At 38.4% G+C, this 23,439-nt stretch overlaps 1 protein-coding gene across 3 annotated transcripts; it reads left to right on the forward strand.

The window, feature by feature from the left end:
* The first annotated feature begins 251 nt into the window (after positions 1 to 251).
* Positions 252 to 19,568, forward strand: SAMM50 (SAMM50 sorting and assembly machinery component). Of its 3 annotated transcripts, XM_072875997.1 has the most exons (16): positions 263 to 381; positions 1,876 to 1,943; positions 2,506 to 2,616; positions 3,992 to 4,093; positions 4,882 to 4,969; positions 6,129 to 6,235; positions 8,220 to 8,350; positions 8,563 to 8,650; positions 9,208 to 9,336; positions 10,095 to 10,166; positions 11,307 to 11,393; positions 13,872 to 13,942; positions 14,724 to 14,791; positions 15,628 to 15,774; positions 16,703 to 16,844; positions 17,654 to 19,568. In XM_072875997.1, exons 3-16 carry the CDS (start codon positions 2,524 to 2,526, stop codon positions 17,697 to 17,699), a joined length of 1,371 nt encoding a protein of 456 aa, XP_072732098.1. In that variant the 5' UTR covers positions 263 to 381; positions 1,876 to 1,943; positions 2,506 to 2,523; the 3' UTR covers positions 17,700 to 19,568. The 3 variants fall into 3 exon arrangements, with proteins under 3 accessions (XP_072732089.1, XP_072732098.1, XP_072732106.1); XM_072875988.1 differs by lacking the exon at positions 1,876 to 1,943 and having other exon boundaries at positions 252 to 381; XM_072876005.1 differs by lacking the exons at positions 263 to 381; positions 1,876 to 1,943; positions 2,506 to 2,616 and having other exon boundaries at positions 4,839 to 4,969.
* The last annotated feature ends 3,871 nt before the right edge of the window (positions 19,569 to 23,439 follow it).

Raw genomic sequence — 23,439 nt, forward strand, 5'->3', positions numbered from 1 at the left:
CTTGCTGCCTGTCGAACTTAGATGGCAGGCGTTTCGTTTTGATCACCCACCGCCAACAGGCAGCAGTGTCTAGCCTTTAGCGTGCTGCTCCCAGGGGATACACGTGAAAACCGATTATTTTTTCAGGCAGTACCTTCTTCCCCCAACATCTCCCCCTCCCTCCTCCCTGGCTGCGCACGCGCGCCTCCCGGGAGGAAGCATCCGGGGAGCGCAAGCTTCGCCCCGCCTCTTCCCGCTCCTCCGGCCAATGGGAGCCGGGGTGGGGCCACCTGTCATGGCCGCCCCCGTGCTGCGGCCTTGAGCACCAGCGGCCCCCAGCCCGCACGGCCCCGCTGCCCCCGGCCGCCGCCCCTTGCCGCCATGGGCACCGTACACGCACGGGTAAGCGCCGCGACGCGGGGCAGTGGGGACGGGCCCGCCGGTTGGTGGTCCAGCGGCCGCGGCCGGCGCTCGCCCCGGCCCGGGCCCGAAGGTCGCCGAGGGGAGAGCACGGCGGTGCTCTCCCCTCGGCGACCTTCGGGCCCGGGCCGGGGCGAGCGCCGGCCGCACTCCTCCGTCGGGTACCGCGCAGCTCGCCGGGGCTAGGACCGGGATCGGGCCGCTCTGCCGTGCCGTGCCTTGCCTTGCCTGAGGGGCTCCGCGCAGGCCCGGGCAGCGGCACCCCGGGGCTCCGTGCCCAGCGCCGCCGGGGGCAGCCGGGCCGGTAACCGGCGTCCTGCCCGGGGCGTGTGCGGGGCCCACCCTGCCAGGGCAGGCGGGGGGTAGAGGTAGGGGCAGGGGCCCGGCCGGGCTCCGCTGCCGCCATTCCGGTGCTCTGAGGCGCCTTGCCTTCCTTTCCCTTCCCGGGTCTTTCTTTCCTCCCTGGGGGCGGTCGGGGTTGACCTTGCCGCTGGCAAGAGCCGGACTGTGTAAATGAAAACAGGAAAAAACAGACGGGAAAAACAAACAAACAAACAAACCAGCCAAACCGCGAAGCAAAGAGAAGCCGCCCCACAGCTACAGCTCTCACGGTGAGAAGTGGAGGTTGTAGGTTTGCACTTCCTCAGTAAACAGCAGTATTGCTTAGAGAGGTCTGTTGCGTCTCACACGCCTGAAGCACTTGGAGATCCTCCTGAACAGAAGCATAAAATCTCCAAATCCGTACACCATTGCTTAAAGAAGGAAGGTAAAGATTTAAGTGTGTGTTGTGGTAGGACAAGAAGTAGCGGTTATAACGGCAACAGAAAAAGTGTGTCTTAAACATCAAAAAAGAATTTCGAAGAATAAGGATCTGTGGGCTCTGCAGTACTTTAGGAAGGCACTGAATTCTCCATGCCTGAAGGGTTCATTAGAGAAGCATTTCTTGGGATAGACACCGCTTCATAGGGGTATTTAAAGCTGATGTAGGTAATTCAGGTATGATTAATGAGTGAATTTGGGGGCTAAGAATGGTCTTGATGATTCCTTAAGATCCCAGGTAGAATACCTCTTTCCTGTGAGCCTGTTGAAAACCACCAGGCTTTTACATAGTGTTTAATTAGACTGAGGAATATATTGCTGCAGGGGGCTGTTAAGGCTTCAGAGTATCTAATTACCATGACTAATTTAATTTCTGTTTCAATTTTTTTTTTTCCTCATATTCTTGGTTTTTTATATCCATCTGTAGTATAAACTGATACACAGTATTGTGCAGATGCAGAGTGTTTCATGTTTGCCTGAAAAATATTGGGAGTGAGAGAGGATTCTGCGTTCATTTGACTTAATTCTGATATGTAACGGCAATTTACTATTCCAGTAAAACAGCTATCCTTAAATAATGCAGCAAGTACTATATTAGTGACTTAAGACTAAAAGTAGATTTACTGAGTTATCCAATCCTGACCTCTGCTTTTGCAGGTAAACCTCTATTCACTGTTGCTTGAATCCGTTATCTTCTGATACGTCTTATTTTAAGACTCCTTCAGGTATAGTAAATAAAGTCATGCTGTGCTGGAAACCATTTTGATTAAAATGTTCTCCTCTGGTAGATAGGGCGTGAGCTTCTCGAGCATTACTTGGAAGGATACTTTTAAAAGAAAAATTAAAATATAAAAGCATATAAATATATGCAAAGCAAAGTAACATACTGAAAACACCTTTTTTTTTTTTCAATTTTTCAACATTCACACTCCTCTCCCTCCCAAAAACCCAAACTAAGCAGTGACACCCTGATTTTTTCTAAGAAGGTAGAATTAATCTTTAACACAGGAAGCATGCCTTAAAAATAAGGTTATTTTGGGAAGAGTACAGAGTATTTCTGAGAAATCATTCAACATGGAAGCTATTCAGCTTTCATTAAAAATTTCAGCAAGCAGGTAGGTAACAAGTGTGCTAGTAATTCCCCTCATTTTAGTTCTTCTCTTTTGCTTTTTTCTCTTTAGAATCTGATGAACACAGTGTCAAGAACCATAGTTTTTTTCCTTTGCAAAAGGCATAAATCACAAATCCGTGTACCATATTAAATGCAATTTTCTTTTATGCTTTCAGAGTTTGGAGCCTCTTCCAATGGGTGGGCCAGACTTTGGTGCCTTGGGAGAGGAAGCTGAACTGGTTGAAGCTGAACCTGAGGCCAAGCAGGAAATTCTTGAAAACAAAGATGTAAGTACCTGAACAACATCCTGATTTTTTTCTTAAGAGAAATGTCTTGGCACCCTTGCTCGCTTGTTTTTTCTAAGGGAACTTTCTAAACTATGGTTTGAGATGTGAAGGAATTAAATTTAGTACTGTGAATTTAATCTGATGTTGTCTAGTTCCTGTTCTTTTTTTCCCTACCCCAGGAGTTGTTATTAAAATTCAGCTTTGGGCTAAGACCTGTTTCCTGCTACTGTCTCATAAAAGATTACTGCTTCTGCAGCACTGCTTTGGAGCAAACCAAACAACTGTTCTTAATCTGCTAGAGTGCAGTATTAGCCAAGTTAGGGTAAAGTGCCACCATGTGAATTATGTTACTAAGGGAAATGCTAATTTTAGCAGAGGATGGCAACTTTTTTTTAAAAAAATATTTCACATGTAAGAGCGTGTCTGTCTTGTCCCGTAATACATTTAGGCATGCTAGAGGGGTGAGATATCATGTGCTATCTTTGTTTTTATTAAAATTTTCCTTTTTCTTATGCTATTCAGAGTCTTCCTCACTAGAAGCTTGGTAATAACATTTGGGTTTTTAGTTCATTATGTATATGTTCTGATAGGGTTTTTTTAAGCAGTTTGCAGTAATGCTAGGTTGCTCTTATTCTGCTATTTTATTATATGTGAATACATGAAGCATTTGCAGATTATTTGTTTTTTGACACCCCTGAAATTATAATACACTGAAAAGGCTGGAAAAATAAGGGAAATGCAATCAGTGTAGTCCATTCGTACTAGTTAACCTGGTGTGTGTTGTAATTTTTAAGATAATTTTATCTCAGATGATTATATAACAAGATGAATGATTTTAAGAAAATATAAAACCTCATAATGCTAGTGATTTTAATATGCATTTTGAATTACAATGCTCCAGTGGTAGTAATAATTTTAATAGTTAGTTTAAATATTTATGGCTTGTAGGTTTGTTTATTTTTTCTTTTAACTCTCTGCTTGTGTGTAGCTGATACAAGACATAGCTACCTACGACTAACTATGTGTTTTGTCTTACATGTCTTAATATCTCAGTGTGATTTCTGCAATGACTTATTTGTCCATACAACACTTACGACTAAAATCCCCGCAGCTACAGTCTGTTACTGTCTCTTCTGCTACAACCAGTATTAGCTTTGGTATTAGAATTCTTTTTTCTTTATATTTCGTGTTAAGGGAACAACTTTCCAGAATTGTAGATAGCCCTGATTTCTGATAATGTAGGTTAGCAGTAATTAGCCTAGGAATCTTCAGGGTTTTTCACTTGGACAACAATATTTTTTTCTGCATGGGTGATTTTGATACTCATTATTAGATGCAAATTCAGTATTTGTGTTTAAACATCTGTTCTGTTTAGGTGGTGGTTCAGCATGTGCACTTCGAAGGACTTGGAAGGACCAAAGATGACATTATCATGTATGAAATCTCCGATGTTTTCAAGGCTAAAAATCTCATTGATGTAAGTATTATAATGAATATCAGACCTACTGTTTAAAAATTCAGGTTACGATTTTCTCTCTCTTTCCTGCTTTGAGCTACTCCCTTCAGACATGGGGAACTTTGTCAAGTTTTGTGATATTCTGATCTTGTGATATGGAAGCCAAACTTAAATATGAAATACTGGCAGATACTGTATTTTCTGATATATTCAGCTCAAAGATGTTGTGGGATGGCAAACAGTACTGTCAGATATTTTTTTCAGCTTCGCTCTTCCCATTTGAGAATTGCTAACTGTGTAGGTGACACTTTTCAGTTAATTTGCTTAAGACAAATTATTAGATCTTAGCACAGATAACTGATGCCAGTCTCCACAGTGGATCAAAGTGTGAGTTAGGCTGTATGTCCTTGCACTTTTAGGTGGTGATTCCTTCTGGAGTACGGCTGGCAATTAGACCTGTAAATTGGTCTAAATTTAAACAGATCAGGGCGTTTGGGTTTTTTGCAAAAAGCATGGGCCCTCTAAATAGGCGTATAAGTTTTAAGTACTGAAGTCTATTTGAATAAGAAGTTTAAGTGTTATAACAATTAGGATGCAAACTAACAGAAGGTAGGAATTGAGGCGGATGCTCTGGGTTTAATTTATTTCTTTACAGATTCAAGTGTTAAAGTGGTTGTGATCTGTTTTGAAGGTGCATATATCTGTCTTTGTATACAAAATCTGTGAATATTGTATGACTTAGATACATTTTAACTATTTTCCCTAGTTATTTTTTGATAACCTGAAAGACTGAGCTACTTATCCTGTAGGTGATGAGAAAGTCGCATGAAGCTCGTGAAAAGTTGCTTCGTCTAGGAATCTTTAGACAGGTAGAGGTTCTGATTGATACCTGTCAAGGTACGTATTGCCTCATTAATCCTCACCTTTTTTCTCATACACACGTAGACACATGCATACCTATAATGTGTATTTCCCTGTGTAACAGGTTGGACATTACTCTCTCATGTACCTTTATATATTTTAGATGTGCATGTAGGGGTGCTATATATACGAATGTATGTGTCTACATCCATTATCCTTATGAAAAAGATCTATTTGCATGTGTCTGTATATATGTGTATATGTATATAAATATTATGTGTTGTATATGTATATAAATATGTGTATACATGCAAAAATGAGTGAATTTCCAGCACTAAAATAATTACAGTACACACCCCTTAATCCAGAGTTTCAGAGGAACACTTGAGGAAAAGCTTGAAAATGTGTCCTGTATTTCCATGTATTACAACATCACATAACTGGCATTATATCAGCGCATCCTTGGTGCTTAAGGAAATACTTGTAATTGTATCAGTGCTTGTGATTAAAAATTGGCTTATAGTGTATATGGGGCAGCTGAATGTATGCAGGTTTCACAGTAAAGCTCAGCTGGCATTCCTGGGCTTGTGGTTGCTTTTCAAACCTGTTGCTGTTCTCTTCAGCAGCGGAAAGTTGTGTTACTGAGAAGGAAACACAGTGCAGTCCCACAGGTTGCTGGCAATGGGGTGCTGTCCCATTTGGTCAAGCGGAATTAGGTACCCTTGACAGCTGTGTTTTGGAACAGCTGCCGTAGCCAGAGCCCTAAGGGAACTGGGCCGTTTCTGTTGTCCAGCACTTACCTGCAGAGTGCTGGGAGCTCTGCCCTAGTGACGGTGTTCTTCTTGCCATGTCTGGACCACTTTAATTTCTGTTTATTCTAATGTAAGAATTTGTGTACATCTTTGTTTTTAGTAGGTAACAAACAAATTTAGTAGTGTAGGTAACAAACAAATATTACTACTTCATAATTAAACTATCATGTTGGTGATTAAAGCCAGTCATGCTGTGATTGAACCAAATTCTGCACTCATATCCAAATGACATCTTTTTCTCAAGCCATTTTTTGTTGTAATGGAGACTTTTATTATCATTTAATTCAACCAGTTTTCAAACAATTCAAGTCATCTTCTGTCTGCATTTTTTTAAATAGCTCTTTAGAGAGAACATACTTTTTTTTGTTTGATTGTTTATGTAGGAGATGATGCCCTTCCAAATGGTTTAGATGTAACCTTTGAGGTAACAGAATTGAGAAGACTAACTGGAAGCTACAATACTATGGTTGGCAACAATGAAGGCAGTATGGTATGGATTATTTCAAATAATTATTAATTCCTTTTGATATTCCTCTTACTTTCATGTTTCAAACCTAGCAAGGAATTTGGTGATTAAGTAAGTGAGGACTTGATCCAAGCCAAATTATTTTCTTGATCCAGCTTTACTAAGGCTTTGCCAGACCTTTGTCTCTAAAGAGTCTTTGTATTAGTCAGGCTTTCATTCAGCACAAGCCTATTTTGAGCTAGGGAAGAACGCTGTAGCTTCCAGCTCAGTATGTTAATTTTTTAATTCTTAAAATTACTTAAATTATTTCTTGATAATATTTAAGACGTTTTATCTACTGGAGAGATTAGTAAGGTGTTTGGCATTTAGTTTCTATGAGATCTTTTTAAAGTGTTTTTCTTCTCAGTCAAAATGCTTTATGTTTGACTTAGAAATTGTTCTTGGTTTTCGCTATTTTAGCCCAGTAGCAGTTATTCTGGGCTGCAAAATGGAAGGTTTTCCAGAACCATACAAACTGTGGAACTTGTTTCCATTTGATTCAATTAAGGATGCATCAGATTAAAAAGTTGTGTGAAAAATACTTACCAATTGACAGGAAAAGTAACAGCTGTACTGTTGTTCTGTTAACGTCCTTTTAACAGAAGTGCTGGTGTAAGTAGATCATGCTTTCAGGTGGTCATTCCTGCACCCATTCTGCCTTCTCATGTGCACGGTGCAGCTGTGCCTGGGGCTGGAAGATAAGCCAGATCAAGGGACTCATCCTTTTCTTCTTAGGGGTATTTTTAACCTGGATAAGATACTGCATGACTCAGGTGATGGTGTTTTGCAAGTGCAGGGAGAACAGGAACTCAGTGAGTTGAGAGCTGCTTATGCAGCTCCGCTGCTGAGAGCAATGTCCAGGGTGTCGTGGCCTGAATGAAACCAATGGGGAATCCTAGCTGTTGGTTCTAGTGCATTTGAAAACAGTCTGAAAGCTACTGTGGTTTCTCTTTTTGTACTTGGCTTCCCCCTCTATTGGGTTTTAATTTGTTACAGAAGTAAAACGTTGGAATGATATAAAAGCATGACTTGTATACACTGGTATTGGCAGCAGAACTTATGTTTCCTTAAGAGTTAAATAGATCTGACATTTATTCTAATCCCTTAAATTCATCTGAAGCCTATAGATCTAATATTTCATACTAATAGCCCTTTGGATTAGTGGTTTCTGGTTAGTTGGATAATTGCATAGTACCCATCATCACAAAGTTCAGGTGACTGATTTGTTTCCAGTAGCTGTTAGACAAAGGCAATCAGGATTTGGTAGCTTTTTTACATTCTTTTAAAATGGAACACACAACAATAGAACAGTCCTGGTAGTGTCTGCACTTGGAGGAAACCTGCTCCATCCTTTCTGCCAAAGGGCCAAGAGCTGCTAAAAAGGATGCAAGGAACTTGTGTCAAAACAGGCAGAAGTGTTTAACTTGTTTCTGTAGCATTGTAATGGTATGTTGTACTGCCGTCAGGACTGATTGCAAAAGCATCCTGTTACTCAAAAGAAAAATACAGGGGAGTGACTCTGTATTGATAATTTTCCATTGGCTTATTACTGTGGTTCTGATGAACCCTACCTGACAAGTAGCTTTCCTGATGATCAGCTGGAAAGTCTGCAGTTGCAGAGCAGCTGCTTATTATGCCAAAGACTTACTCTCCTGGGCTTTGAGACTGGCTGGGAGATTTTGCTTGATATAATAGCAGTATTGATGATACAGTGAGAATGCAGATTAAGTCAGCAGCTACTGGACAGCAATAAAAATTGGATGATTAACTGTAACTTGTGCTATTGTGATGGCTTTTGCTGCCAGTGCAAAGAGAACCCTAACTTAAAAGAAAAAACACATTCAGTTACAACTATTTTTAATGTCTTCATTTCTCATTCTCATGGTAGATATGCTGGTCTTCAGCATATGATTAAGATGCAAGACAGCAAACTGCATTAAATGTTGTGGGGTTTTTTTATTTTCCCTAGGTACTTGGGCTCAAGTTCCCAAATCTCTTTGGACGTGCAGAAAAGGTAACCTTCCAGTTCTCCTATGGAACAAAGGAAACTTCATATGGCCTGTCATTCTTCAAACCACAGCCTGGAAACTTTGAAAGAAAGTAGGGGATGCATTTCTGAGTACTTCTTTTTTTAGTGAAGGAATATAAAACAGTTAATAAGATCTTTCATTGACTAATAATTAAATTTATTCCTTTGCTGAGGGTCTGTTAATAATGTAGCAGAGCTGGTTTCTTAAGTTTTTGTGATAATTTAAAACTCCACCTACTTAAATAGTTTCACTTTCAAACCTACCAGTAATGTTGTGTTTCAGTTTTGCAGTTAACCTGTATAAAGTAACTGGACAGTTCCCTTGGAGTTCTCTTCGTGAAACTGATAGAGGAATATCAACAGAATTTAATGTAAGTGTAGCACATGCGTTTGTGGAACACATGCTTCATTTACATTTAATTCAGGTCACAGCTGGCTTTCGCAAATATTTGGTTTACTTTTTTAATGATTGAAACACTTGTGCACAGGGCTAACTTGTCATTATTTGAAAGAGATCAACAATTTTAAAATGACAGAGGTAATACAGCTTCATCTTTTTGTTAGAATTCAATCTTATTTTGGCCATATAAAAATACCAATGTGTTTTTCTCCAAATTTTTAATGTTTAAAGTATCATTTCAGAGAGGCAGCTGGTTGCCTAGCTCATTGTATCACCCCAACTTAAGATATTTTTCATTTGGGATGGATTAAGTAGTGTGCACCTACTTGGGAGAAACGGTCTTGGCTGGAGCAGAATTAGCATTACTCTGAAATGAAAAAGGGTTTCTCTCTGATCCAAGAAGTTTGGAAAGAAAAAGCGTAGACTCATGTATAAATAAACTTCAGAGATAAAGATTTTTTAGGGAATTGTTTATTTTAATTTTGTAGCAAACATTTTTTCATGTCTTACTCAATTCTTTATTTGTAGTTTCCAATCTGGAAGACCAATCACACACTGAAGTGGGAGGGTGTGTGGAGAGAGCTTGGCTGCCTTGCTAGAACAGCATCCTTTTCTGTTCGAGAAGAAAGTGGACACTCTCTTAAATCTTCTCTCTCCGTAAGGCTTTTTCCTGATAATTTTTTAAAACAAATTATTTTGAGTCATTTAATACTTACGAATGATACCAAAGGAGCTTTTTGTCTTAGTAGCTATTGTGTTTTACTTCAAACATCTTTTGCTGTGTTTGGTCATTCACGCAGAGTCATCCAGGAGGTCCAAATAGAAAACATACTTTCATAGTTGACTGTTGCATTTTGACTGTTGCTTAGGCTGGCTTCTTTCTGCACGGCCTCCCTCCGTGTCATCTGCCATCTCTCTTTGCAGAATCGTCTTGTTTTGTAGAAGACAGGATCAGTAAATTTCCTCATCCTACAGTTGCTATGCCCTTTCTAAATATTCTTTCCTATACCAGTTTCTGGCCACTTGTCATCTTGAACTTGTAGCTTACAAATTGTAGGAGATAAACTATTTGTAGTTGTCACTAAATTGGTGATTTACACAGGGGCATTGTTGCTGGTATATTTTTGGTGTGTACCATGGCCAAAAGGTATAAATATATATATAAATATATATATATGGCATGGTGTATATATATGTGTGTGTGTGTATATATATATAGATAGATGTGGCTTCTACAGTCAGAACTAAGTTAGTCTGTAGGTACGTTGTTCCCAAATCCATGTAGCTACACTAGCCTTAGCTGGAGCTGTGGCTGTCTTCCACTGTGTGCACAGTTTTTGAAGGAAAAGAATAGTGTCACTCTGTGGTATTCAACAGATACGAGGACCTAAAAATAATGGTTTGATTCTTTTCAGCATGCTATGGTAATTGATTCCCGGAACTCTTCAATCTTGCCAAGACGAGGTGCTTTGCTAAAAATTAATCAGGTAGTATTAAATCACTTATACTATTATTGGAATTTATCTAAGTGTGTTTGATTAAGTCTTAAGTTATCTAATTGATGTTCATGTTAAAATGTCTAAAGTTAGAAATTAATCATAAATTGACTAGGAGGCAGTGATGGTCAGTATTTACTCTTTATCTTTACAGTGCGTGCCTTTTAAAATCATGAAACCTTTTTTATGGTGGCAAATTTTCATTTGTGTACCATTGGTCAAACAGCACAGCCATTTTATCTTGCCATTAGCATTAAATTATTTATTAGCTGAGGTACATTATCCCTGACAGTATTTACTCTACACTTTACAGTAGGTATTAGTCATTGTTTTCTAACACTGTAATGTAAGACTATGAGACTGTGGTCCTGTTGCTACTTACAAAGTTTATAAGTCTTAGAATTAAAAATGAAAGACTGGATAAAATATAACTCTAAGGCATACACATGTATCATTTTTGGCACAGAAAATGGTTTTCACTCTTGTTACTTTGAGAGCTTTTAGAAGAGCTGGTTTTTCTGCTGTAGGGGTTAATACTTCAGAAGCATTAACTTCTGCAATGCTTTAGAAGCAGATTGCTTTGAAATGTCATTGGAACTAGAAGTGCTAGTGTTCCTGTAAGCAGCAGTGAACTCTTCTGTTTCTGAGCGAGAAAGGTGGTTATAATTCAGGGTTTAGTTAACATATCATTTGTTAGATGCTGCCTCTACCTAACACTGATTCAGTCACTTCACTTGTTATTTTCAGCTAGCAGTGGTGTAATGCAACTGGCTATCTGGTTTTTCAGCCCTGCTTTAGTACATATGAAATCTTCTCAGGCCTAGGTAAATACAATAAGAGTTTTGATTTTGGGTCCTGAATTTTTCAGCTCCATTCTATTTTGCCATCATTTACAAAATGGCTTAGAAAGCAATACCTTGGTTTAATATTTGGAGGAGAAAATTGCAGCTCATTGTTCTGAGGGTCATGTGTGGTTTTTCATTGGTCCAAAATTCAGTTGTCTCTCCATACCACTGTATCTGTATTTCTTGTACAGAAAACACTGCATCTGCTGATGCAGACATGATGAACTTTTAGGGGGAAGAAACATGTAAAATCTGTTACAACTTTTGTAAACTTATGTCTTTGCAGGAGTTGGCTGGCTATACAGGTGGAGACGTGAGCTTTCTGAAGGAGGATTTTGAATTTCAGTTGAATAAGCAACTTATCTGGGATTCGGTAGTATTTTTAAAGATAATTTAGTAATTTATCTGAGTTAACAAATGAGGTTATTGAATCTATGTTTTATGATGATTTTTCACCATGGATTAGAAAAAGATGATGGAAGTGAAAGATGGATGGTGTAGGTATCTTGATTCGGTTTTTTGGAAGTGAAATACTCTTTATTTTAACCTGACATTCCTGCCGTGCACAGTCATTTGAGAAGTGGGCATTTTGGAAAGAACGACTTGTTTGGCAGTTAACCATATGAACTATTTTCCTTTCAGAAGTAATGTTGGGTATGTCTGTTCTTTATCTTTCTTAAAAGTGATTTTTCAGAAACTTATTACAGCCTTTGTTCTGTCTCTTTCACCTGGCTATGAATATTCTGACTAATCTTGGTTTAGTTTTCTTTTGTCATTGTAAATTATGAATATATGACTACTAATTTTGGTATCATAGCATGTAATTATTTCTTCATATAAAATTATTGAACAAGAATAGGAAGGCTCATTTCACTACAACACTAAGCTTTTGCAGTACATTTTAAACTTCATATTTGTGCACAACGAATGATTTAAGTTCCAATAAGAAAGACACATGGTAGCATCAGAAGTTCATATGAGACCCCAGTCTGCCACCCTGTAGGCAGAGTACATCACAGATTTTATGGTGTGGTGCCTACATTAGTACTTTGGTTTGGAGTCATTGTGGTTTTGAAGCAAATTCCTGTGTCATCATCACTTAGAAGTCTTGGTTTGGTTGGCAGAGCAGTTCTTGTGTATACCAACTACATTTCCTTCAGAGGAAATGACACTGGATAACTCCACTCCAAGTTCATGTTTAATGTACTCCAGCTTCTTATGAGAACATAGAGGTCTTAAGCTTCAGGCTTCTTTAACAGCACAGAGCTAGGTGGAAATAGGTGTTTTTATGCTTAGTGAAATAAGAATTTAACTATATACCAGAAATATTTCTGTCTGTATTTAGAAAGAAGCTCTTTATGATATGGAGATAGTGCAGTAAGCTCTTGTCTCATAGCTGAACAGGGAATTAAACAGCAACTTCCATTATGAAGATTTAAAAATCAGAGGTTACGATAATTTGTATCCCAACATACTAAAAAACCAAACCCAAATCAAAACAAAAAAGTGTTGAGAAGATCTCTGCATCTTGAAAGCTTTTTCAGAAGTATTGGAATAATGAAGAAATTCTAGGAGACTGGAAGAATGTTAGCATTATGCCAACAGTACAACTGAAAAACTCCAAGCTACTTCCATAGTGCAGATACTAATGAAGTGATGTTGTAAGGATCTGTCGTCTGCTGTTTCATGCTTCTGTTCTGAGGCGACTTGGTGCAATGAAGTTCTTGAGTTAGACCAATGAGGCCAACGCAGAAGGGCATTTTAAGGCTATTTGCTATACCCCTTTCTTATTACATCATTATATTTGCACCTTCCAAGTGGTGAACAAAAAGGCATTGCCTGGTGATGGCACTTCTAGTCATCTGACATTTATTTGCTGACCTGCAATTGAGAAAGACAGCGTCTTCTCCTATGAAGTAATTTAATGGCTTCATGGCTATGCAAAGAGGACTTTGCTCTTTCCCATGACTGCTAGTATGCCAACATTGCAAAAGTGAAGCATACCTCATCACGTGGTGTACCTAATTTTGTCATCCATTGTTCATGAGTATAGACTTGCATGCAACTGGCTTTTGCATATGCTGTGTGCTGTGTAGCCAGATATGTATATACCGCCTGATGAGTTCACATCTGATAATGGCAGGGAAGGCATCTGGGAACTCTCAGGGCAGAAGGCAGCAGGAGTGTGCTGTAAAATTAGAGAAATTATCCAATGCCTTTAGCCTAGGTATTGACAATAGAGCTCACCATCTGGCAGTAGTACTTCTACTTGGTACACAGGCAGCAGGGAAATGATTAAATGTATTTATTATAGTGGTTTGGCTCCCAAGAATTACTGTATAGATAAGCAGTAATGATGTATGTGGATTTGATGTCTATATAGTGAGTTGCAGAAGATGGTTTCATTGAATTATAAGGCTAATTCACAGGCAGATAATAATTGTACATTTTTGGTAGTTATTTGTTGGACTTAGCCTCCTATGGGTTTAAAGTTGCCAGGAGTAATTTATGTCAGCAGTGTTGTCTTACTTCAAGACATGAAAATTCATAAGAAAATAGGAGCTGGATGAGTGTTCCCTTTAGCTATTGTGAAAGTAGCACTTGGTTCAAATGTGCTGTATTGACTTTTTCAAGATGTAGCACTGCATAAAAGAAAGAGGGCAGCAATGATCAAGAGTTTCCTGAAAATACAGTTACTGATGGTGTGATATCCGTGCGTACGCTGTGATCATCTGTAACTTTCTGTCAGACTAATGGGAGCTCTGCCTGTTAATGAGCAATGAAATTTTATTAATACTGTTTTTAGGGAAATTAATACATGTTAATAAACAACTTCTTTTTCTCTCCAAAGGTTCTTTCAGCATCACTTTGGGGTGGAATGCTAGTACCTATTGGAGACAAGCCATCCAGTATAGCTGATAGGCAAGTTTTAAAAATGTTTCTTAGTTGTTTTCAGTCAACCCAGGTAATGTATAAAGAAAACTCTGTAGTAGAAGAGAGAAGCAGTAGTAGTTCTGGTTCTGAGGAGAATAAAGTTTCTAGTGAGCTTTAATTGCATGTTAGTACTCAAGCCATGCCTTCTGTTTTTGATTTTCATATTGGGGTAGTGTAAACTCCTCATTTGCTATGTAGTAGCTCTGCCTCCCAATATTTATAGTTGCAAAAATGGTATTTACCATCTGCAAAATTTTGTATCAGGCATTAGGTAACACTGCTGGTATTTTTAGATTTAAAGCCATATTGTAACTATGTTGGGCTTTTTAGGCAATTTTGCCCTCTAACACCTGTGTTTAAAGACCACGAGCAGAAACCATTTAGGTTTAAATTTATTTACAAGAAATACTAAGTGTCAGCTGCACATGCGACAGATCTTAACTACAGTATTTCTGTCAAAATTATTACAACAGACAGAATCAGACATTATTCTGATTCTTCTTCAGTGCTGAGGAACCTTTGGTTTTGATCTTTGTAAGTGATGGAAGACTGATTTTTATTTTTAGTACTTCCATTTATTTTGAATTTTTTGTCAAATGCATCAGGACTTAGATTTAGATATAATTTCTTGTATTTCTTTAAATACATTTTACTAAACCTGTTACAAAGTTACCTGTAGCTCTGAAAAGCGATGTTAGAAGCATGGCTAGATATTTTCAAATATGTCCTTCAAGTGAAGCATTAAATTAAATTTGACTGTATTCACTAGGTTTTACCTTGGTGGACCAACGAGTGTGCGTGGATTCAGTATGTACAGCATTGGACCTCAGAGTGAAGGTCTGAAACTTTTAAATCCCACTCCTCTGATGATACTGTAAATATTAGTGCGTAACAAAGAATCAGATTCTGTCCTTAAGCTTTGTAGAGCTTAAAAATAATTGCAGTAATTCTGCACTCTGAATCTGAGAAGCGTTATGTCTTTGATCTGTCGTTATGTATTAGTTCACAATGGAATAAAGCTCAGTAGTTCTCAGTTAAGCCATGAGCTAATTTTGTGAACCAAGTGTGTGTTCAGACTTGCATACTCCAGTATGTCACTTTAATTAGTAAGCAACCTTCAAGCTGAAAAAGTTCCCAGAAGATGGTTATAGCTACAGTCACATTAAATCTCTATTTGATACAGCATATGTTCAGGTAGCTTAGGGGAAAGGTAATCTGATCAATGAAGGTGTTTTGAGAGCCAAGAGCTTCCTCAGTTCTATTCCTTACTCTGCTGCTGACTTGCTGTTATCAGTGGATCCAGTATTCAGTATATTTTAAAGCTAATTGTTTAATTGTATCAATTTCCCATTTTTAAAACTAAGGCAAGTATTTCAGAGGTGTTCAGGAGGTAGTCTCTGATGAACCACAAGTAGGTTCATGCCTCAGGCTGTTCCAGTGAGGGAATGAAGAAAAATGGCAATTCACTGGGAAGGTTTAAAGAATTGCATAAGTGCTAACTCCTTTGCTTGATAGTGGTGAGGTCGGAGGGAGCTAGAAGCAGGTGGCAGGACTTGTAAAGGGTAGAAGTGCAATGTAAAACAACTTAAGGATGTGTTCTTGTACCTTTAACAACTGGTTCTTTTAATATATGCCACAGTAAATGCTTTTATTCCAACATTTTATCTAAATAGGTGATTACTTGGGAGGAGAAGCCTACTGGGCTGGAGGCTTACATCTATACACCCCTCTCCCTTTCCGGCCAGGCCGGGGAGGGTTTGGAGACCTTTTCCGAACACATTTCTTCCTTAATGCTGGAAATCTCTGCAATCTTAACTATGGTAAGACTCAATAGAATTGTATATAACAAAACCTGCTTCTCTCTATATATAAAAGCAAAAAGAAGAGGGCAGCTGTTCTGTGTCTGTTTAGTCAGAAGCAGTGTGTTTACTGCGTATATTTTGGTGCCTGTCAAAAAGCTGCTGCTACTAACTTTTATATTTGACAGATTGCCAGTAATTTTTTTAGCTCTCTACATAAATTCTAGCACAACTTGTAGGAAAGAGAGCTAGGATGGTAACAGTAGTATCTGGGAATTGGTGATGTTTGCAGTCCAGTGTGGTAATTGATTAACACCCTGCTATCTTACACTGTTCGAAAGGGAGATTGGAAGATGAAGTTTTAGTGGGATTCTAATGTTTTCTGGGATGAACTAAATAAAAAGTGGTGGCATTAGAGTGTAGATGAGGGTGCAGTAGCTGATGTGATTTTTTTTTTTCCCCTTCCATACTCAACTTTTTTCAAGATATATTTCTGTGTATTAGTGTACAATTTTTCATTATCAATTCGCTCAGTTTGGGGATATAGTGATATTTCATGTCTGCCTCACTTCATGGAAGAGAGGTGACATCCATATGGGAGGGAGACACTTTATGCACAATTGAAAAGCAGACGAATCAACTTTAAAACTAATAGAGACCCACTAAAGACTTTTAGTGAAGTCTTTAGTACTCATTTCCAGATTCATGCAAGTAGGTACCAATGGAGGGAACTGAAGATCAACCAGCAATCCAACTAGAATCGTAGAAGTTTGGAGTTTGAATCCAAGGTACTTGCTTGGCATTTATGGGAGTTGTGGGTAGTAAATACATTTTGAACCTGCAGGGGATGCTCCGAAGTAGTCGATCTTCTAGCTCTGAAAATCCTGTTAGCCTTTGACCACCTTGACAGTCTACTTCGATTCTTGTTCTCCTGCTCTCTTGCTTTCAGGTGATGGTCCCAGAGCTCACCTGCAGAAGTTGGCAGAGTATATCCGATGGTCTTATGGTGCCGGAATAGTGCTCCGACTTGGAAACATTGCTAGATTAGAACTTAACTACTGTTTCCCTATGGGAGTACAGTCTGGTGACAGGTTTGTTTTTTACACCAATTTCTTTAATAGTAGCTGGTTTTAAAGGTTACTGCACTGCTATCTGGTTTTGGCAGCGAGAATTGCTGCCTTTAAATTTTGTTTTTTCTATGCCAGTTTAGAGATTTTTCAGCACTTGATGCTCTTCTTTCAGTTTGCTATATTCATGTTGGTTTCACAGTTGGTTTAAGACTTTGTATCTTAGGTTTCAAAGTTCATTGAACTTGAGATTAGCTGTTGAAATGTATGAGTAGCTGCATAGCAGGTTTTATTTCTTTAGGGGAAATGATCACTCAAACAGTTAATGGGATTTTCTTAAGCCTTCCAAAAACAAATGGTTGGATAAATACAGAGTTTGATGTCTTTGCTTGAAAAATGAAAACAAGTTTAAATATAGATAAGGAGAAAGGGAGAACAAATTAATTTGTTAGCAACCAGTTATCCTACACCAATCAAATATTATAGTATGGAATAGAAAAGCTTCAGGGGGCCTGTTCTTGCCTGTAAATACTGTGTGTGATACTGTGTATTTTGTACAGGAGTTGGCTTATGTTTCTACTTGTCATTCATGTGAAATGTGAATTAATAATAGCAATTTGAAAATTATGGGCTTTATTTTGCAAATGTAAATACTCCATATGGATGACAGATTGGCAAAGCATTTATTTTAAAAAGCCTTTGTCAGCTAAAATTTGAATTGTAACTTTCCAAAAGATTGAAAACCTTGGGAATTTGGGGGTAGGGAGAATTGCTTTTAATTTCATCAGTACTTTCTATATCACTTATGTTGTTTATTATTTGTTTCTTTTCAGGATATGTGATGGCGTTCAGTTTGGAGCAGGAATCAGATTTCTATAATACAGAAACAGTTTACATCAGTATATGAAATTGTGCTCTGTAATTGAAATCAAGACTATAATATAGCTCGATACGGTCTAACTTTTTTCTTGAAATACAGATACACTTCTGAGTGATTTACCTCAGACTCCACAAGAAACTACATTAAAGAATTATGCTCTAAAGGTTCATTGTACCTCTGATTCTTATCAAAGATGGGACACTGTTTGTAGGGTTCTAGCTATTTTAACTTACAGCTTTTAGTTATTAGTTGTTACTTAAAATATTAGAGAGTTATGTCAGAAATTGGCGCTTGGATACAGTTCACATGATTACAGTTGTCATTGGCCTGCACAGCCTGCATTCTTGCAACCACAAGTCTCACAAGTATTGGGATGACCAAGTGTGAGTCTGGCTGGAGTGGAAGTTAAGGGGGACAGTTTTTCTCCATCATCAACTTCTGTGAGCAAATGACCCTGAAAAAATTCTGTTACGCATCAGAAATTATTTTATACCAGTAATGGTTGTAAGTGAACCAAAATGTTCTGATTCAAATATATTTCACTATTGTAAAATCATTTATATTTAAATGCCTCCTACAGTTTGAATTGAATGCTGTAAAAGTTCACGTCAGCTGTTTAGCACAGTAAATACTAAAATTCAAGAATAGCTTCAAACAGTTCAGGGTTCTCAACTCTGAGGCAGTTTTGAGTGTTCTAATGCTCATAGTGAAGCCATTGATTTGGGTCTTGCAAACAGGTCTTTTTGCAGCAGTTGCAAAAGCGATGTCTAGACATGTGATCATGTGATACGATCTCGTTTGCTTTTGTGTGAGCGGCATGCCTCTCTACTGACTTCTGTAGATGCTAATTTCACTTAAAAGTGACCTTCTGCTTTATCATTTGGCATCTATTCCAGTTTTTATAAGGTTGGACTGATTCACTAGGTTAGTTCTAACAACTCATCTTTGAAGATAGTTACATATTCTTTTTTTATACGTATTAATCCTGAGTTGTCATTATCCTAAGAGAATCTGAACCTAGAATCCACTTTCCCTGCATCTAAATTCACATTTTTTGTTATTAGCTGTTGGCAAAATTTAAATCATAATACAAAGAAGATTCTGGGAAAGTAGAACAGAAATACACAAGCTATTATACTCCTGATTTATTCTACTCAGCTGAAGACATGGGTTTGGACATACTGGCAAGCTACTTGACTGCCGAATGCTGTCAGGACTGCCATGAAATCTGGTTCCCAGTCAAGTTAGCACTGAGACTCCACTCTCTTCAAAGAGAGCGCAGTTTTATACATTGCTTTAGCATTGGTATATATTGCTGTTGCTGTAATACAGTAACTAAATCTGTTCATGCTGATAACTCACTTTCCAAAATACGAAGACTAGAAACTGATCTGCTTGGTTTTGCAGAGCTCCACTAAACATCTTTTCCTTCTTATAAAGTTGCAGCAACAGGCTCACAGATGTTCAAAACAGAAAATTGTGTGAATGACAGAAGTCAGGTCTCTTTCAAATACCAAAATTTAATATAAAGAACCTTTTTTTAGTCTGTGTATCTGACAGCTACTGTAGCAAATACATATTTAACAAAACATTTTGATTATTTTTTTTTTTGTTATGAGATAAAATATGGCAGTATGTTAAGAATGTCAACAAATGTCACTGGTTTTCACCAGCACTGTCTACATTTTGACATATAAAAATATTTTTAGTGGGAAGAATGGGAATGTTTAGATACCAAAATACTGTTAGGATTTTCTCCCAGGAGTTCGAAGTTTATTTGGGTCCTGTTGATAAAATTTTATGTATTCTGTTGTCTTTAAGAACTCCTTTTTGTGCACACTGTTATTAAAGACTGGTCATGTGTAGTACTTTATTAAATGAGAGAGTCCTAAGCTAGTATCAGTTGGCCATTTTAGAGGGGAACGCAGCCTTCCTGAGGAAGCCTTCTTCCTACAGAAATAGCCTTGGCCTCAGCCTGCACACTAAGAAGCAGCTAGCCCACAATTAAGTTTTGAGAGAACTGTGATCTATATGAGAAATAAGGGATGAATGGGGGAAACTTCGCTGAAGGCTGAAGAGGCCTTTTAAGCACATCTGCTGACAGACCGTGCTATACCACGCACCATAGAATTGTCCAGTACGAATAAAGGGAGAAAAATGATGTTACATGAGCCTTTACCTGGGTCACTGTTTCCCTACCTGTGTTGCGCAACATCAAAAGATAACATTTTCTTATGGCATATAACAAATGCACAAAAGCTATCACAGTACATAAAGTATTCCTGTATTCCTCTGGAAGCAACATCTGGATTACACTGCTATTCTATAGAATATTGATTTGATTAATATATTCCCATAAGAATTTTGTTGCAGAGGCTCTAATAGTTAGGATGGATAAGACAGAAATCAGAATCCCACTAGAAGCTGCTGCAATGCTAAGCAGACTCGGTGGCAGAACGGCTCTGGGCAGATCTGAAGCAATTCTCTTGGCTGACTGCATTTCTGGCCACAGAGTTTGTCTGTGAAAGGATAAAAGGCCTGAGGAAGGCCTGCAGTTGTAACCGTGATTCAAAAGCATAGTGTTTGCTTAAATGGGTAGTTTTGGATATCACTTTACCTATTGAGTAGTTGAGATGCTCTTGCTTTTAAAGCCATGCCCAGTGTTTGGGACAGTAAGATGGTGACAAATGCCTCCAGATGGTACACCTGAAACGACTGCCCGCGTGCTCGTGGACTCTAATTTTACATGAACAGTGCTGAGGTTGCAAATACCATCTGAAGCAGAGTTTCTTCAGCTGTGTTGTTACTTCACTGCTTACAGTCCTTTCTAGGGCTAAAAGAGGCCTGGGGAGGAGAGGAGGGCTTTTTGGGACAACGGCTGTACAGTCTTGCTGCTGCACTGGGGGCACCTCTGCACCAGTGAGAAGAAGGCAGTAATGTGTCAGAAGCAGGGCTAATATTTGTATCACCAGTTCTAAGACAGTGAGTGATTTCTTGGAGCTGTTCCACTTACATAAAAAAGTTGAAAACGCTCTTTATGTTGGGGAGATCTGGTGGTATTAGGTACTGTTAATGAGTAAGCTACTAGGGAGCTTTGGGGGAATGTGGAAGAGGAAATTGGGAGGTTGTTAGAACGCAAGGGGCAGGTTTGCTGCTGTATTGTTAAAAGCATAACTGCATTTGATTTAAAACCACAAGTTTTAAAAATAAAATACAATGCTGACCTCAATAATATGGAAGCGTGCTTCAACATAAGTACGTTTGCTGTTGCTCTGTGCCTTTTTTGATACAGGTCTGTACTTGCTGCCAATGGAAATTTCTGCAGAGATGTAGCAACTAATGTTTGGTACTTACTACCTTTCCAAAATACCTGTTGGTTTTGTCGGGCATCTGTGTAGAAATTGCTGCCTGTGTTGTGCCCTTTGAGGGAAGCATTCAGAGTCTTCCTCCTGTGTGCGATAAAATGTACAAGCCCACAGAAAAGTGAGTGGGGGTCAGGTTGGCTCTCCCTTCTCTGGGGCATGTGAGCAGTTACTCAAATGAAAAAGTATAAATTTTTACTGTGATGTTACAGGAGAAAAAAAGCCCTTACTCCTTCGTGGGAACGTTAAGGAGTTGGTCAGATGTCTGGGAGATTATCCTAAACTTTGCACAGGATAACATAAGAAAATCATCCTAAAATTACACAGTTTGAGTGTATAGGATTGTAGGTTTGTTCTACCATTCTTGCCTTGCTTTTAAAAGGGCTGGAGCCTGGGAGCCACAGCAGTAGCAGTCCTTTTAAGGAGGATTTTTACACAGCTTCTCTACCATGGAGAGGTTTTTTGAAATAGTGTAATTGAATGTATGTTTTATGACAGCAGTGCTAAATCGCTGTTAGCAACTGCAGTGCTCTTGGATGTTCTTAACTTAATTGGGATGAGACTTTATGCTGAGTGTATTCTGTGCAAGTCAGAGCATTCAGCTTTCTTCCGTTGTTAAGCAAAAAATACAACCCGGTCTGCAGCTGGTAGACGTGATGTCTGCATGGAATAAAAGGTCTTTGTAAAAATTTTTCAGTTAAATAGAATACATAATAGAAATTATTCTGAAGCAAATCAGTAGCATCAGCTAAGTGGTACATTTCTACCTCAGTATTGAATAAATAATGTTATTAAAAAAAAAAAACCCAAACCAAAAAAAACCCTCAAAAACCCTGAAACCCCCCCCAAAACACATTTTCACTCATCTGGCAGGCCAGGAATAAAAATTAACTGTAACAGTGTCTTGTGTCTATAAGGTATCTATCATCTTAGAAAATCAGTACAGTTATTATCATAATAGAACAAGACTGTATGTAATAATTTTATAGTTTAAAAAGCGGGTGGTTTTGCTTTGCTTCAATATGTGAAGAATTATGAGAGACCATATATTCAATGTCACCATTATTTTGTGATACATCTAATTACAGTAATCTCAGGTAGTCTAAAATTTTAAAAACAGTATAAAATGCTATAAGGCTAAAGTAGAGGAAACGGCACACGTCTATAAAAAAGAAGGTGAGCAATGTTAAAATGAGCAAATGTGAATCCAGACTTTTAAATGTTCAGCTAAATATTAAAGCTAACAGTTCAGGGCTGAAATTAAAAACATATTTTGAACTAGGTTGAGTCTTTCCAATGTAATTCTCTGTTTCCGAAAAGAGACATGTTATGATCTGGCAGTTTTCTTAATGAATATACACTCTGAGGAATCTCGTCCCTGATGAGAAGTAGGGTACCAGAGAGAATTTTCTGGGATGTAGAGTGCTGGTATCTCATTCAGTATGGAAGGTTTAAACAAATAACAGAGCTGGCCTTCTTCATGCTTCTCTTTAGACAGAGTGTGTGCCTCAAGCTGAAAGCCGTTCATTCAACTCATGCAGCAGCAGCCATGTCACTTTTAATGGCCATTAGCCAGTGAAATTACTAAAGACTAACACACACTTGATGAAAGTACTGATATAAGCTCTTAATTTCCTGTTTAGAAGAGCACTGTTTGTTTGAACCACCGTGATGTGACTCAAAAAGACTCCAGGTTTTGTTCTGGGTTTTTTTTTGAAGTGTAATTTTACTTTCTGTTGCCATAGGCTCTCTCTTCTCATCTCAAACCACCCAGCCTCCTTTTACTTTGCAGTAGGCTGACATACTTTTTCTACTTACGCTACAAATTTAAGCATTTCTTTATAAATACATAGGACATTGAAGTCGGAGATGAATGGATCTATCTGTGTAGTTTTATTTCAATTATTAAAAGATACTTGCTTATAAGTCATTACATCTTGAGTGCTGTACTTGAGTCAGTGAAGTTTTATATGCCGTTTGGACTGTGTGTATAGCTTGTAAACCAATTTGTGTGCTTTCTTGCTTGAAGTTTGTACTCACAGATTTTCGATTACAATTTCATAAAAAAATCAGGTATGAGAACTGATTGATTTTTATTTTTTTTCCCCCAGAGGTTGGATAAAATGCTTTTTCCACACTGCCTTAAAGCTAAATGTAATCTAAGACTTCAGTATGGATTTTATGAAATTAAAACATCCACTCTGCTAGTCCTGTTGCAGATCAACATTTAAGTGTGCTCTGGTGTTAGTACCGTTTTTCGTATGGATTCAGGTTATTTTTTATGCATTGAAAATGGAGCTTGCGTTTGTAAAGTGTCTCATTTGGCTTGTGCCAGGAGAATGCAGTTGATGTCCTTGCTAATTATTTAATTTTGCAA

This window comes from Ciconia boyciana, chromosome 1 (genome assembly GCF_034638445.1).
Source record: "Ciconia boyciana chromosome 1, ASM3463844v1, whole genome shotgun sequence".
NCBI lineage: Eukaryota > Metazoa > Chordata > Aves > Ciconiiformes > Ciconiidae > Ciconia > Ciconia boyciana.

Excerpts from the sequence above, each read along its gene's own strand:
- SAMM50 (XM_072875988.1), top strand. The coding sequence starts at position 361 with ATGGGCACCGTACACGCACGG. Across the intron at positions 9,337-10,094 it reads CTCTTAAATCTTCTCTCTCC|CATGCTATGGTAATTGATTC; the intron begins GTAAGGCTTTTT and ends GATTCTTTTCAG. Across the intron at positions 16,845-17,653 it reads GGAGTACAGTCTGGTGACAG|GATATGTGATGGCGTTCAGT; the intron begins GTTTGTTTTTTA and ends GTTTCTTTTCAG.